Source organism: Ailuropoda melanoleuca, chromosome 14, assembly GCF_002007445.2.
Source record: "Ailuropoda melanoleuca isolate Jingjing chromosome 14, ASM200744v2, whole genome shotgun sequence".
Classification (NCBI taxonomy): domain Eukaryota; kingdom Metazoa; phylum Chordata; class Mammalia; order Carnivora; family Ursidae; genus Ailuropoda; species Ailuropoda melanoleuca.
Genome location: NC_048231.1, coordinates 102,152,698 through 102,168,690, shown reverse-complemented (window position 1 = coordinate 102,168,690; position 15,993 = coordinate 102,152,698). Strand labels below are relative to the sequence as shown.

Genomic DNA, 15,993 nt, shown 5'->3' with positions numbered 1-15,993 from the left:
GCTTTGATCTGGCAGCAAAATGGAACTTGAGTTTTACTCTAGTTAATATTAGGGCACAGAAGAGCTCCTTTAAAATTTTTACAATGTGCCTTTCCCCCATTTGGTTTTGATCTTTTTGTATCTTTATAATTTATAACTTCATATCTTTGAGAGCCACATGAAGAAGAGAGGTCAAAGTCTTTTCCTGGAGCATAAAACACACACAGGAGAACTCTAGAAGTAATTCTATGCAGATAAACGATGGCACAAACACACTCATTAGTTTTAAAGAGTGGGATTGACTCACCAAAGACTAACAAAGGCAGGGTGATTGGAGGATTATGTATTAGAAAGTAAGTGACCTTCGGTCATTCAGTTGGTTAAGGGCATTTTGGGATAATGATTTGTTCAAATGTATCCCTTGCATAGATTTATTTCTATGTGTCTTAAGAAATTAAGCTAAAGTTCTGAAATATTAATATCTGAAAGCTCTTTATTAACATTCGACTAGAAAACAATTGCTGAGAAGTAGTTGAATAGCTTAAGAATTTTCTGGTAAAACGTGATTAATAAAATACAAGCCAGTAGCAACTACGTGTTGGGGGAGGAGGACAGACTAGCTGCCAGGCCTGGGTTTTGGTATCTGCTCTGTCACTGACATCCAAGGGGCCTGGGACAAGCCATTTCACCTCTCGGCCACTCACCTTCCAACCTATGCAATTATGGCTATTAATAGTTGTCTGACTCTTAGTAAAATAATCTGGTGATATGAGGTGCATTCAAGTGTTCAGTAAGCAACATGGAAAGAGAGGATGGGAAGGCAGAAGAACAAGGGGGGCACCAGAAAAGAAGGAACCCACCCTCATAAAGAGCCTCACACTCACAGGCACTGGGGTTCCTCTGTGTTACCTCATTACTCCACTCCAGATTCCTAAGGCAGAATAACTATTCCTAGTTCACAGATTAGGTCAATGAGGCTCAGAGAGATCAACTGATTTGTTCAAGGGCAAATGTCTTATGTTTTGTCTGTGATTATGTATGTTTCAGAGTTGAAAGCTAAAAAGCAAATTGGATTTTGGCCTTTATACAGGAACTTCCTCATAAATATTGCTTTCTCCCTTGGGAGGGAGGGAGGGAGGGAGGAGGGAAGAGAAGGAGGGAGGGAGGAAGGAAGGAGGGGGGAAGGAAGGATGGGAGGGAGGGAGGAAGGAAGGAAGGGAAGAGGGCAGAAAGTTGTCATGAGCTTCATGGTTGTCATCATTGTCATCGCCATCACCTTCATTGTCATTATCATCATCATTATCATCGTCATCACCATTGTCATTGTTATTCTCATCATCCTAGTCATCATCGTCATTATTGTCATTGTCCTCATCATCCCTGTCATTATAATCATCATCATCATCATTGTTGTCATGACCACCATTGTCATCATCACTGATATCATTATTGTCATCATCATCATTGTTCTAGTAATCATCGTCATCATTGTTGTCATCATCTTCATTGTGCTCATCTTCGTCGTCATCACCTTCATTATCATTGTCATCTTCATCATCGTCATTGTTGTCATTCTCATCCTCCTAGTCATCATCATCATAACGATGGTCATTATCCTCATCGTCACCGTCATTATCATCATCATCATCATTCCTGTCATCATCATCATCATTCCTGTCATCATCATCATCATTGTAGTCACCATTGTCCTCACCATCATTGTCAACATTATCATCGTCATTGTCCTCATCATTGTCATCATTGTTATCATCATCGTCTTCATCACTGTCCTCCACATTGTTGTCTTCAACATCATCCTCACCTTCGTTGTCAATACAGTTATCATCATCATCCATCACCTGTACTGTCATCGTCATCATCATCATCATTGTCCCCAACATCATCACCTTCCCCGACAAATGCCATCATCATCATCAACATCATTGTCCTCATAGTGACCATTGTCGACACCATCCCTTCCCCAACACAGCTGGTTACCTACTTCCTCCAGGGATCTGAAGGTGCTCACAGCATTAATCCATGCTAAAACAGGGCCTTTGTTGTCTGTTGCTCCTCGTCCATAAAGTTTTCCTTTAAAAATGGGGGAAAAGTTTTTAGAAAAGCACAGACACCTCTGCCAAGTTGAGTGAGTTAAAAACAAAGGTAGTTCTATGGGTAATAATTTTTTTCTTATTTCCTTTTTTTAATAATATTTTTTATTATATTATGTTAGTCACCATACAGTACATCCCTAGTTTTTGATGTAAAGTTCCATGATTCATTACTTGCATATAACACCCAGTGCACCATGCAATACATGCCCTCCTTAATACCCATCACCAGCCTATCCCATTTCCCCACCCTGCTTCCCTCTGAAGCCTTCAGTTTGTTTCCCAGAGTCCATAGTCTCTCATGGTTCATTCCCCCTTCTGTTTACCCCCCCTTCTTCTTCCCTTTCTTCTCCTACCGATCTTCCTACTTCTTATGTTCCATAAATGAGTGATCATTTTAACAGTGCTTTCTATTTTTCCAGGCACAAATCTTGCTCTGAGGTCACAAAGTCTGATTTCTTATGTACAAACAGTATGGCCATTAGCTAATCAGATAATATAAACTAATTTGAAATATACAGGTCCCTTTGGCTTTAATAGGAATTAGCTATTTTATCCACGTTCATTGAAAAGGACCTGAGGATTTGTTGCAGAATGTCATGTAACATAGCCTCTCTTTTCAAGATTTTATAATTAGTAGAAGAATGAAAAAAGGGTATGTGTGTATCTCCATTAACCTTTCTTCTTCTTTACTTTAAAAACCATAATTACATTTAGTATTTAAAAAGGAAAACGTGTGACCTAGACAACTTCTTCCTCCCAAGAACTCCCATCTTGGGAGTCCATTTGCCCAGGGGCACACATCACTTATGCATAGCTCATAGTTTCTTTCACAAATGAGAAAAAAGCCAGCCTCATTGGAAAGCTGGTAGACTATGAGACTGGTAGCATTTTGTCCATTCTTTTTTTTTANCCCCCTCCCCTCTGAAGTCTTCAGTTTGTTTCTCATAGTCCATAGTCTCTCATGTTTCATTCCCCCTTCTGATTACCCCCCTTTTCTTTATCCCTTTCTTCCCCTACCGATCATCCTAGTTCTTATGTTCCACAGATGAGAGAAATCATATGATAATTGTCTTTCCCTGCTTGGCATTTTGTCCATTCTTAACAAGAACACAGTAAGGCCTGGAGCTGGGGACAAGAGTCACATCTTCGATTCCTAAACCTTGTAGGCAATCCCCTACCCACAAAGAACCCAGAACTGATGAGTCACTGACCATCTACTTCTGTCAGCGTGTAAGGGTCTGTGAGCCACCCGTCTTCCTGTCTAGCAGGCTGCACGTCCAAGTGGCCATAAAAGCACACGGTGGGTTTCTTTGGATCACTCCCCAGTTCGGCCAGGATGATGGGAGGTATCGGGAGAGTCTGACCATTAGGCAGCTGAAAAATAAAACAAAACAAAACAAATCACATTAAAAAAAAAAGTTTAGTTCTCTCAGAAAATTCACACGTGACATTAGGAGTCCTGTTTCTACCCCTGGGTTTTTTGTAGAGCCCACATAATTTTTCCAATCCTCACTTTATCTACCTCTAAAATGGGTACCATGAAACAATTTAAACATAAAAGATAATTAAAAGTAAAGTGCTTTCTTGGTTTCACATGGACAAACACTAAACTTAATCTAACACGCTCTTCAATATGAACCCAGACTCAAATGGCTGAAATTAGGAGGACGTGGTTCTCGAAAACACCATTCGGAGACGCATCCAGGCCAAAGCAGGCAGCACCAGAGCTGAGGTTAAGGATTTGCCATCTGCTGCCGGGACACAGTAACAAGCAGTGATTCTGACGCAAGATTGTCCCTTTGAGAAAGGTACACTTGAACAGAAGGGAAAGGACAGTTTGGGAGAAATTTGAACCACATGTGAAGGATATGAATAGTACAGGGAGGGGGGGTCTTTCCAAAATAAATTGGCCTTTGCTCACCCACTCCGCTCGCTCCCCCTTGTCCCCCAGTCCTGACACAACAGGAAATCAGTAATACCAACTCGTCCGGGACAACATGTAATTTTTTACCCTTACTGGGAATTGAGACTATGGGAGCATTTTTGAGGAGGATCGGATGGGAGAAAGTCCCAGTCTTCCAATGCCCAAGGGAAGGCATGGCTGATGCACACAGAAGTGGCATCTCGTGGTGGGGAGGGGGCCGTGCAACACCTGCTGAACACCTGAGTCCACGGAGTCCACACTGGCTCCCAGGCACCGAAGCTTGTCTGCAGCCAGCGCCATCATTCTGAAGAGCTCTTGTCTGAGGCGGGGCAGGGGCTGAACCGAGTCGCTCTCCACCACCACCCACTCCTTAAGCGTCTATAAGGAAAGGTGACAAGGTGATTTGTCTGAGGGGGGTCAACCACATCAACCACGTCCACTCTAGGTGATGTGACTCGAGGGCTGGAGGCACCAAATCCCCAGTGCTCTCCATCTGTCCCTAGACTGAGCTGGCAAATATTCGACTACAGACAGGCTGGTGTCAACAAGAACCCAGTGGCAGAGACCAGAGACATCTGCTTCATGAAGATTAGGGCAGGACAGGTTGGGTAGAAGGTTGCCTTCCTGGACACCTGGGCCTGTGCCTCCTTGGACCCACCACTTCTCGCTTCTTCGGAACCGGGAGCAGCTGGCTGGAAGCCTCTCCTCCAGGATTCTGGGCTTCCCACAAATGCCCCTTGGAGGCCTCTGGAACTCACAGCTCACTCTAAGTAACCACACAGTGGCCACGGCTGGGCTGCAGGGCACCTCCTGACCATCCCCTGCACGTCGGTTTTGCGGTCGCCACCCGCCCCCCCAGCCCTGCACCTCCCCAACTCAGGAGGCAGTATATCCCAGGCCTACGTAGGCAGTATATCCCAGGGCTACGTAGGCAGACAGCCTTGGATCTTGCCCCTAGTTCAGCCCAGGCGAGTTGTATGATTTGCATATGTTTCTCAAGCTCACAGCCTCGACTCCCTCCTCCACACGAGGAGGGCAGTGCTCTCTACCTGCAGGGTATTGTGAGTGTGACGCTATCACACAATAAGAAATACATATTTTGGTCTTTGTGCTGGGCTCTTGGCCAGAGCCCCAACAACTTTTAAAATTTCCTATGCCATGAAGGTGCTAGGAGCATCTTTTGTTCAGATTCGGTCTCTGTCTTGGGGTCCTAACACAGAGCACCTAAATTCCTTGGAATTTCCCGGGAGACAGGAGCATATTTTGTTCTAATGAGGCAGTTCCAGTGGGCCCCTGGACGGGGGCTGGTCGCCAGACAGACCAAGCTGTGATTAGGGGCTCCCCACCCCAGCTGCATCCTCTGGGGAGGGCAGAGGGGCTGGAGATGAGTTAACAATCACTCATGTCTACAAGATGAAGCCTCCATAAGCATCCCTGAAAGTATGGGGTTCAGAGATCTTCCAGGTTGGTGACTGCAGCCTGGGAGGGTGGCACACCCCAACCCCAGTGGGACAGAAGGTGCTTCCAGACCGTCCTATGTGCCTCTTCATCCGGCCTCTAGTATCTACCCTTTATCATGTCCTTTATTACATAACAAAGGGGAAACATAATTGTCTTCCTGAGTTCTAGACCTGTTCTAGCAAACGAGGGGACCAGAGCAGGGTTCATGGGAGCCCCGATTTGCAGCCACTTGGAACATGTAAGTAACCAGGGGCTCACTACCCACATGTGACTGGCATCCACTGTTGGCGGGGGGGGGGTAGGAGGGTGACGCTTACATCAGGCAGGCGGTGTCAGAAGGGAGTCGGACTATGGGATGCCCCTTTGGTGTCCAGAGAACTAGACAGTTGCTTGATGTGTGGAAAACACACACATCTGGCCACAGAAGTGAGGGGAGCCGTCAAAGAAAACAAGCATTCTTTTCCCTGAGGATTAGAGAAGATGATGTGCATAAGACTTAGCTCCGTGCCTGGCTCCTGGGGGGCACTCAGTAAACACCAACTAATACTGAGTTATCAGTGATCAGTCACACCCCAGGGCTGGGGCTTGAGCTGCTCACACTGGAATAGCCGCCATTTTTATTAAAAACCATGCATACTTTAGGTGACTGATCTCGGATTCCCCCACTTATTTTAGTTTGATCTCTCTCCTGGTTGTAGCACTTTCATTTCTATTATGAAGAAATTAATTTAACCTAAGGAATATTGTGTTTTACACTCTTTTTTTTTTTTTNCAACTAATACTGAGTTATCAGTGATCAGTCACACCCCAGGGCTGGGGCTTGAGCTGCTCACACTGGAATAGCCGCCATTTTTATTAAAAACCATGCATACTTTAGGTGACTGATCTCGGATTCTCCCACTTATTTTAGTTTGATCTCTCTCCTGGTTGTAGCACTTTCATTTCTATTATGAAGAAATTAATTTAACCTAAGGAATATTGTGTTTTACACTCTTAAGCTGGAATTTACGGAGCAGATGCTGTCAAGTAATCCCTGAAGTTTACGGACTGGACACATGTGAGGAAGTTGCAGGAAGGAGAGTTTTGGCTCAAAGACCCAAAACAACCTACCTCCACTCCACGCTGTCCCTCTCCCCCGGCTATTTCAACCTACAGCCGGAGTCCCCACTCAGGCTTCGAAAACCTAATAGGCATTATATCAAGTCAATATGCCCACGAGCAAGAGGAAGGATTCCATGAAGGTCAAGTCTAGGACCAGTGGCCTGACCATTCAGTGTTGTGTTCTAGCAGGAGACACCAACTCTTGACCATTGTTAACATTGGCGGGTTGCTCCAGTCTACATATACTGAACACAAACTGTGGGCCACACATGGTGTGGGGGCTTAGGGGACAAGGTCCCATGACATGTCACGGAGTTCCCGGGCTGCGGTGGACTCATCCATGTGCCAGCAGAGGAGAAGGGGACTTGAAGGCTGCTGGTGGCTGCAGCCCTTCCCTGCCCCCACCCTTCTGCTCCCAGGCCTCCCTCTCCCCTCGCTCCTCACCCTCCGGCTCCAACTCTTCTCCCCCAAGATGTATGCCCACACCATAGCCAGTTTGCCATGTAGTGAGTTAGGAATGGAGCAGAGGACTATAAGGGAGGAGAGAAAGTGCATACCGCACAAGGACTACAAAACAGCTTTGACATTGAACTTAGCAGAACTCTGGACCTAAAGCTTGCTGTAGCCAAGTGGTATTACTCTGGGGTGGCTTCATGGGGGTGGAGTGGGGGATGAGTCTCAGACAGGCTTTGCAGGAGGAGGGAACCTCAATAAGGGCCCCTCGAAAACAGGGATTCGGCACTCTGATGATGGTCCAGGGTCACCCTGAGCTCAGCGGGCACCATCGCTACACAGACCTCCCTGATCAACACAGTAAGAATGCCCTAAGAGGAAAGGCTGCGGAAGGATCTCTTCCCTAAATGCAACAAATATTTATTAGTTTAACTCAGTGAGGAGCCACGGGCATTTTAAATGGAATCAAGTTTTCAGGAAAAAAAAAAAAATCCACACCTCCCAGCAAACAAGCATTCACCCAGATACCCAAAGGGTATGTCACACAAGAATTTTGTGTGTATAGTTTCTCCTACCTGTACAAACTCATTCTGATGGAGATCGATGTACCGGAAGACCTTCTCCAACAGCCCGGCAGGCGGTGAGGACGGAGAGAACATGGCTCCCTCAAGCAGCAGCAGGGAGGCAAGGAGAGAGGATGCCTGAGTGGGCCATATGGGAGGGACAGCAAAAATAAATACCAGATTTTGGACTTCCAACCTTTCAAATAATTCAAGAAAGCTTACGTTATCTGACACAGCTGCTTCCAGTCATTTGGACTGAAATAACAAAGGTAGCAGAACAGGAAATAGATTTTCTGCTTTATCCACCGAAACGCTTCATTTTCAATGCTTAAGAATTTCAAAAAGACAGAAACCAAGAAAACAAGCTTGTCTTTCAATGCCACACTTGCGTTGTTCCTACCATGCACTCTTTCCTATGCGCTCTCTTCCCAAGAGGTAAGTCAGGGCTCTACACCCCAGGTGATAAGGACAACATTTGTAAGAGAGATTAGTGGGAAGCACTTAAAAACAAAACAAAACATTTCTGTGTGATCAACCAGCTTATTAGAAAAAAATAAAATCCTGCTTATTAGAAAAAAATAAAATCCTGTGTGGTCTTGTGGGTTTCTCCTATCCGCTCCTGAAGGTAACAGACCCTCCAAAGAAACTCACGAGCCATGCTGTCATACATAACACGGAAGGCCTGAGGATCTCTTGGCCACACACACCGGAAGCCACACTCTCCGATGGGAGGCCCGGCCCTATCCCTCGTTCTTGCCTCTCTGCTTCCATCCCTGAGGGGGCCCTTCCTTCCTTCAGCTGTAAATGTGGGACCTGCTGGAGACCCTGACCTCCCCCCTCCTCCCTCCCCTGCGGTCCCTCCCCAGCCATCCCTCCACCTCCGTGGTGCGCTCCAGGCTGGGCTCAGAGCAGAAAAACTCGGTCCAGAGGAGGGTAGGCTGACCAGGTTCAGAGTTAAACTAATGTTCTTCTTCCCACCCAGCTCTTCCTTCTGGATTTTTGTACATTTTTACAATAGAACCATTTTAGATGTAGGCTGCTTCCTCCCTTGGCCTCCGGTTCCAGGTGCCGGCACGGCTGAGCTGAAGATTTGTGTCTACAATACAAGAAACTGCAACTCAATGATAAAATACAAATTCACCCAGTTTAAAAGTGCGCAAAGGATTTGAAGAGACATTTCCCAGAAGAAAATACACCAACGGCCGACAAGCACACGAGAAGATGCTCAACCTCACTAGCCATCAGGGAGACGAAAATCACTTTGCACCCACGAGGATGGGTTAACATCGAGCAGTCAGACACCGGGTGCGGATGTGAGGAGACGGCCCCTTCCTGTGCAGGAGGTGGAATGACCACACAGTTGCCACATTCCTAGTGGCAGCTGAGAGGCAGAGCTAATCCAATGACCATCCGTGGCCAAGTGGATACACAAGACGTGGTGGCCACACAAGGGGATGTGGCTCAGCCCGGAAAACAGACAAAGGGCTGGCCCCCGCCACGGCACCAATGAACCTTTAGCACACAGTGCGAAGTGAAGGGAACCGGACACGATACTACAGACGGTGTCAGCCCGTGTATGTGAAATGTCCAGAACAGGCAGATCCTGAGACGGGGGGGACCTTGCTGGCTGCCGAGAGCTGTGAGCATTGGGGGAAATAAGGAGCGAGTGCTGACGGGCAGGGGGTTCTTTCTGGGTGGCTGGGATGTTCTGAAATTGTGACGGCTGCACATCTGGCCGTACCAAAAGTGCACCTGATACACTTGGAGGGCGCACTTGAAATGGGTGAAGTGTAAGGCATGTGAATTATAGTGCAATACAGCCATTATAAAAATAGCAATCATAAACAAGCACTCATTCAATAATATCTTACTGAGAAATGTCCATAAAGGAAGCAAAGTAGTGGGTAAAAGTAAGGGTAAAGGGGGTGCCTCAGTCGGTTAAGCATCTGCCTTTGGCTCAGGTCATGATCCCAGAGCCCAGCGAGGAGTCTACCTCTCCCTCTGCCTTTCCTGCTGCTCGTGTTTTCTCTTTCTCTCTCTCTCTCTCTCAAATAAAAGCTATGATCACCATGACAGTATGGTACTGGCACAAAAACAGACACATAGATCAACGGAACAGAATAGAGAGCCCAGATATGGACCCTCAACTCTATGGTCAACTAATCTTCGACAAAGCAGGAAAAAACATCCAAAGGAAAAAAGACAGTCTCTTCAATAAATGGTGCTGGGAAAATCGGACAGCTATATACAGAAAATGAAACTTGACCATTCTCTTACACCATACACAAAGATGAACTCTGAAAGACCTCGATATGAGACAGGAATCCATCAAAATCATAGAGGAGAACATAGGCAGTAACCTCTTTGACACTGGCCACAGCAACTTCTTTCATGACATGTCCCCAAAGGCAAAAGAAACAAAAGCAAAAATGAACTTTTGGGACTTCATCAAGATAAAAAGCTTCTGTGCAGCAAAGGAAACAGTCAACAAAACTAAGAGGCAACCCACTGAATGGGAGAAGATATCTGCAAATGACACTACAGATAAAGGGCTGGTATCCAAGATCTATAAGGAACTTCTCAACATCCAAAAAACAAATAACTCAAAAAATGGGCAGAAGATATGAACACTTTTCCAAAGAAGACATACAAATGGCTAACAGACACATGAAAAAATGTTGAATATCACTAGCCATCAGGGAAATTCAAATCAAAACCACATTGAGATACCACCTAACACCGGTTAGAATGGCAAAAATTGACAAGGCAAGAAACAGCAAATGTTGGAGAGTATGTGGAGAAAGGGGAATCCTCTTACACTGTTGGTGGGAATGCAAGTTGGTACAGCCACTTTGGAAAACAATGTGGAGGTTCCTCAAAAAGTTAAAAATAGAGCTACCCTATGATCCAGCAATTGCACTACTGGGTATTTACCCCAAAGATACAGATGTAGTGAAAAGAAGGGCCAAATGCACCCCAATGTTCATAGCAGCGATGTCCACAATAGCCAAACTGTGGAAGGAGCCGAGATGCCCTTCAACAGACAAATGGATAAAGTTGTGGTCCATATATACAATGGAATATTACTCAGCCATCATAAAGAACGATTATCCAACATTTGCAGCAACATGGACGGGACTGGAGGAGATTATGCTAAGTGAAATAAGTCAAGCAGAGAAAGACAATTATATGATTTCACTCATTTATGGAACATAAGAAATAGCAAGGAGATCGGTAGGAGAAGGAAGGGAAGAATGAAGGGGGATAAACAGAAGGGGGAATGAACCACAAGAAACTATGGACTCTGGGAAACAAACTGAGGGCTTCAGAGGGGAGGGGGGTCGGGAGGATTGGGATAGGCCAGAGATGGGTATTAAGGAGGGCACGTATTGCATGGAGCACTGGGTGTTAGACGCAAACGGTGAATCATGGAACACTACATCAAAAACTAAAGATGGACTGTATGGTGACTAACATAACATAATTTTTTAAAAAGGACAACAAAATTTACCCCCCCAAAATAAATAAATAAATACAATCTTAAAAGTAAAAGGGAACCGTGCTCCTTCAGGAACAGATTAAGAACCTGGTCCAGTAGATGGCGCCAGTGGGCCGTCGACCAGGTGCCTTTGCCTTCCAGTCTGAGGAAGGAGGCTGGATTCAGCTGAGCTCAGTGGCAGCGGAGCCAAAAGCCAAAAGTTACAAATAAATGCTGAGGAAGTAAGTCCTCAGGCCCACACTGGCAGGAAGATGGAGCTCTAGGCACCCAGGAAAAGCCCTTTGAAATGGAGTAGGCTAATTTTTTGTAGCTGGTACACCTAAATCAATATTTGACCTTTTATTATTCATCTGTTCAATTTCCATTAAAAATTATTTGATGCTCCTCTCTGATGAAAAATAAAAAAGGGAATTGGAAGAAGAAAAGGGAGCCATGGGCAAGGAAGGAAAACGGTGACCACAAGGACCGAGAATATTCCTGGTTTCAGTGGGAACCGCCCCCCTTCCCAGTGGGAGCTGAAGGCCAAGGACTAATCTTCCAGAAAGACTGGTCCTGAACACTTCACTCTTCTCTCCCTCCCTCCCTGCAGAGCAGATAGAGCTCTGCTGTCCTTTGCCCTCAGGCCCACGTGGATTCACCATGGGCACCAGCCCTGCCTTTCAGATCCCAGATGGGACCCTGGGCTGCAGATCTGCCCCCGCTCTGGAGTCTCTCATGTTCCTTTACCTTTCTGTCTCCTTGTGTTACAGTCATCCTTGACCTTGAAGTAATCACCCAGCAAAATTCTGGAGATGTAGAAAGTTGCCAGAGAATGGGAAGGTGAAACATGGGGTCATGGGGACAGAGCCGGGAAGGCCCAGGACTTCCTGTTTTCTTGGGGGGGTGGGGGGAGCAGGTAGCCCATCCCTGGGCTGCGTGCCGTCCCAGAGGAAACCTTGCTTGCTCCACAGGCTTCTGCTCATTCCAGCTGGCTGTTCCTTGATTCAGAACAAATTTCAAGTGCCCTGTGCCGAATCTTAGTTTTAAACACTTTACTTTTTAAGATTTCTTGAAGTCATACCCACGTCTGCGGGGTAACCAACCCTGGGTCCCAATCCAGCTATAGCTCCTAAGAGCGTCCCCCCACCTCCCCCCCACCCAGGCTGCTGCCCAGGCTTCCCATGGGATGCAGCAGGCCTGTTTTCACTGTCCTCTCTCTAGGCTCCAGACAACAACTGGACAAAGTTAGACGCTTCACGTGCTTAGCTGATGGCAGCCTTGAAATCACCATGGGCTGCCTTAACCAAGGGCACTTCCACCACCCACCTGGGAAACAGCAGGTGCCTAAAAGGGCCCTAAAAGGGCGCTAGGAATGGGGTAAGCTGCTGATGAAACCTACTCCCTCCCCATTTTCAATTGTTGGATTTTCATGTTGACTAGAATAAACAATAGAAAATGAAAACACTGCTGCCTCCCACCCTTGACAGCCCAGCCAAGCTTGCTTCTTCCCCCTGTGCACACAATGGCCAGACGCCAAACCCTCTTCCGCCTGGAAGAAACTCGAGTGCCAGAGTTGACTTGCCCACGGAGAATTCTACTTACGGAGTCTTCTGGAGCCCGGCGTGATTGTCTTACAGAGGCTGCTCTGCCCTGTGTCTGCTTTGATGAATTCGTTATAAGGCAGAGAAAAATGCTTTATTCACCTATTTTATCTTACCATGACGAGATTAAAAATAAAATCCCAAACCCAAAACCAGGCTTTCCCGGAGAGTGCTAATTTCCCTGCAGGCGCTGAACTGAATGAACCCAGAGATCCTGCAGAGATTAACTAACCTCCCGCAAGGAGTCCCTAGAAGCAGGAGCAAACCCTGGGGCGTGGCTTTCAGAAGGGAGCCTGGAGGCAGTCTAGGATGAAGGAGAGGGTTTCAAGGAGCAGGACTCCCCAGAAAGTCCCACCAGAGACTGCCAGAAGCCAGGGGGTGGAGGAGGAGTTGGACCAGAGAGTGCCAGAAGCCAGGGGGTGGAGGAGGAGCTGGGTGGGGTCATGGGGCGCAAGGAGGATGGGTAGGAAGCCTGCCCCAGCGCCCTGCGGAGGCCCGGGGTCCCAGGCGAGACATCCGGCCCTCTTGGGGCCCCAGGCTCCACACACAGTGCTCCATCCTGGGTGGCAGACCAAGCTGCTCCCGACTGCAAGGGTACGTGTTCTCTCCCTCCCTCTGGTCTTCTCCCCACACAGGCTACAGGGAAAGAGAAAGCAGGCATTGTCTGCCCGTGATGTCACCTCACAAAGGCCTCCTGTGACCCTTTCCACTCCCTATAGTTTGGCCAGGGACCTAGGCCTGTCCAAACATCAGCCAGAGAGGCCGCCCTGCTCTGGGCCGAAGCCTGCTGTCCTCTGGCAACGCGCCAGTTCATAGCACGATGGCAAACAGCCGACAAAAGGAGTGACGGAGAGAGCCAGAGGCCCTTGCCCTTTCTCCCACAGGCAGGTGTGCGATGAAACGGAAGTCACACACTGAAAGGCGCTGTGCCATGACAGCAGTGTCACGGCAAGGAGCTGGAACGTCTCCTCAGAGGCAAGATCCTAGACCCAGGCGTGGCCTTCAATGTTGAGGGTAAAGGGTGTGAATCCCAAATCATCTGTGGTGCTGGACCCGGGTCTCATTAAGATCTCCTGCCTGTGGTTAGACAGGAGCTGCGGTTTTCTCTTTCTGCCTTTAAATCTGAATTTGACTCACTTTTCGTACTCATGTTAACAGGAGAAATCTAAACATGCTGGAGGAGGTGACTGCATGATCTCAGGGCACAGCAGATGAAATCCGGGTTCTGGCGGCAGCAGAACAGAGAAGCCTCTGGAAGCTCCAGCAGGAGAAAGAGGAAGAGGTGGGACGACGGCAGTGGGCACGGAGGACCAAGGAGACCCAGACAGCCCAGGAGCAGCGCTGACCACGGACCAGACTGGGGAGAAGGGAGCACGGAGGTGCTCAGGGAGTCGGGCAGTCTGGGAGGGACTTGCTTTGTCTAGAAACCTGGAATTGCCTACGTACTCTCAAATGTCACAAAGCCTCAAACTCACAGAAAACTTGGTTTAACTTCAAAGCATGGGTTTTCCTTGTCCTTCATGACTGGGCAGCAAGTCCAGGGTATAAAAGGGAGGACGGATTCCAGGCCGGGCCACCTCCAGGCCACCGATTTGGGGTTGTGAACAAACAGTTCCACAAATGAAAGTTCGGGAACACTGGCAGCCCGAGGAGAGGGCAGGAAATTTCTCCATCTCCCTATATTAGTTCGCTAGGGCTGCTGGAACAACGTCTCACAGACCGGGTGGCTTAGAACCACAGGAACAGATTCTCTCATTGTTCTGCAGGTCAGAAGTTAGAAATCCCTCTGAAGGCTCCAGGGGAGTCCTTCCTTGCCTCTTCTCAACGTGCGGTGGTGGCTGGACATCCTGGCACCCCCCCACCCCCAGCTCACAGCTGCAGGGCTCTGATCTGTGCCTCTGGCTTCACCCACCCCCACCTGGGTGTGTTTCTGTGTCCCTTCTCTTCTGAGACATTGGCAGTGGCTTTAGGGTCCACCCCACTCCAGTATGACCTCATTTTAACCGATTACCTCTGCAAAGATCCTACTTGTAAATAAGGTCACATTCTGAGGGTCCAGGTGGACATGAATTTTGACCCCATACACCCTGCATTTTATTTTCTTATCATTACCTCATATTACATGTTCACTTAATAATTATCTGAATTACTTGAACATAAGTTGTATGAGGGTTAGGACTTTTGTCTTCCTTATCTCCACATCCCTAAGTGCCTGTCACAGAATAAGACCCCAACCAGCATTTAGGGAATAATTACACGCATGGTCCTGAAGGACACCAACAAGAGTACTTGATCTCCACTGACGTCACAACTTCTATCTCAACATGGTGTAGAAAAAGCAAAATTGGTCTACTAATTAAACTATTTCAGCTATAATATGAATAAGGGAAATGGAAACGTAAATTTGGGCAGATTTTGTTCTCTCCCAGCAATCTCAAGAGTCTCTAGGGTTTCCCGAAAACCCACACCTGGATTTGTTCCTCATTCTGCGGGAGGCTCTCCTGGCCTCTGACCACGATCCACAGCCTTGCAACCCCCAGCTGTGCCCACACAGCCCACGCCAACTGCTGCAGCCCCTGCGGGCGGGCCCGAGCCTCCCAGGCACCTGCAACCAGCACCTCCCCGCGGAGCATCTTCCTCGCTGACTGGGCCCCTCCTCCCCTAAGGGATTTCAGATTTTCTCTCATTCCTCAGCTTCACTGTGATGTGTCTGACATCTTGATAAGTCTTGCTCAATCCTCAGTATCCATTAGCAAACTGAAGACTCCTTTGTGTCTTTTTTTATTCTATAAAATTCTCATTCTCTCTCCCAGAACTGCTTCTCTGCCATTTCCTTGACTCTCTTTCTAGAACTATGACCTTGGGCGTCTTTCAATCTGTCACGTGTCCTCCAATTCTATCAGCTGTTCTTTTTCTTTCCTCTTCGCTCTCCTTCCTAGACTGTGTTTTGCAGGTGATCAGGTCTTTCTTGGTGGCCAGTTATGCATTTACCTGAACTCCTGAGTTTTTCCAATGACTAATTTCCATTTTCAGGACTTCTAACTGTTGTATATCCATCTCTTCTTGACTCACGTATGCCTTCTGCATGCGATCACCGATCTCCTGAAGAATTCAAACATCCATTATTTGCATCCATTTTAAACATGTTCTACTGTTTGCGTTTCAGAGGGTATAAACTCACTTCTCAATTAATTTGTGGGCTTTCTTACTCCGAGTCTCATATACTTCAGGATTTTCACTTGCAGGTCCACTTAAATGACAGCTGTTTTCTTCTCCTTCTCCATAATTATTTCTGCGTAGGACTGTCGTGGTTGCCTCC

The 15,993-nt window shown here is 47.3% G+C and overlaps 1 protein-coding gene across 1 annotated transcript in view; it reads right to left on the bottom strand.

The window, feature by feature from the left end:
* Positions 1-15,761, bottom strand: part of CNDP1 (carnosine dipeptidase 1) — a 28,658-nt gene extending 12,897 nt beyond the window's left edge. Inside the window, exons 1-6 of the mRNA XM_034643292.1 lie at positions 15,666-15,761; positions 12,676-12,729; positions 7,608-7,733; positions 4,246-4,395; positions 3,305-3,467; positions 1,982-2,070 (exon numbers count right to left, since the gene is read on the bottom strand). Of these exons, the coding sequence (XP_034499183.1) occupies positions 1,982-2,070; positions 3,305-3,467; positions 4,246-4,395; positions 7,608-7,733; positions 12,676-12,729; positions 15,666-15,761 (678 nt within the window). The remainder of the gene's footprint in view (positions 1-1,981; positions 2,071-3,304; positions 3,468-4,245; positions 4,396-7,607; positions 7,734-12,675; positions 12,730-15,665) is intronic.
* Between the last annotated feature and the right edge of the window lie 232 nt (positions 15,762-15,993).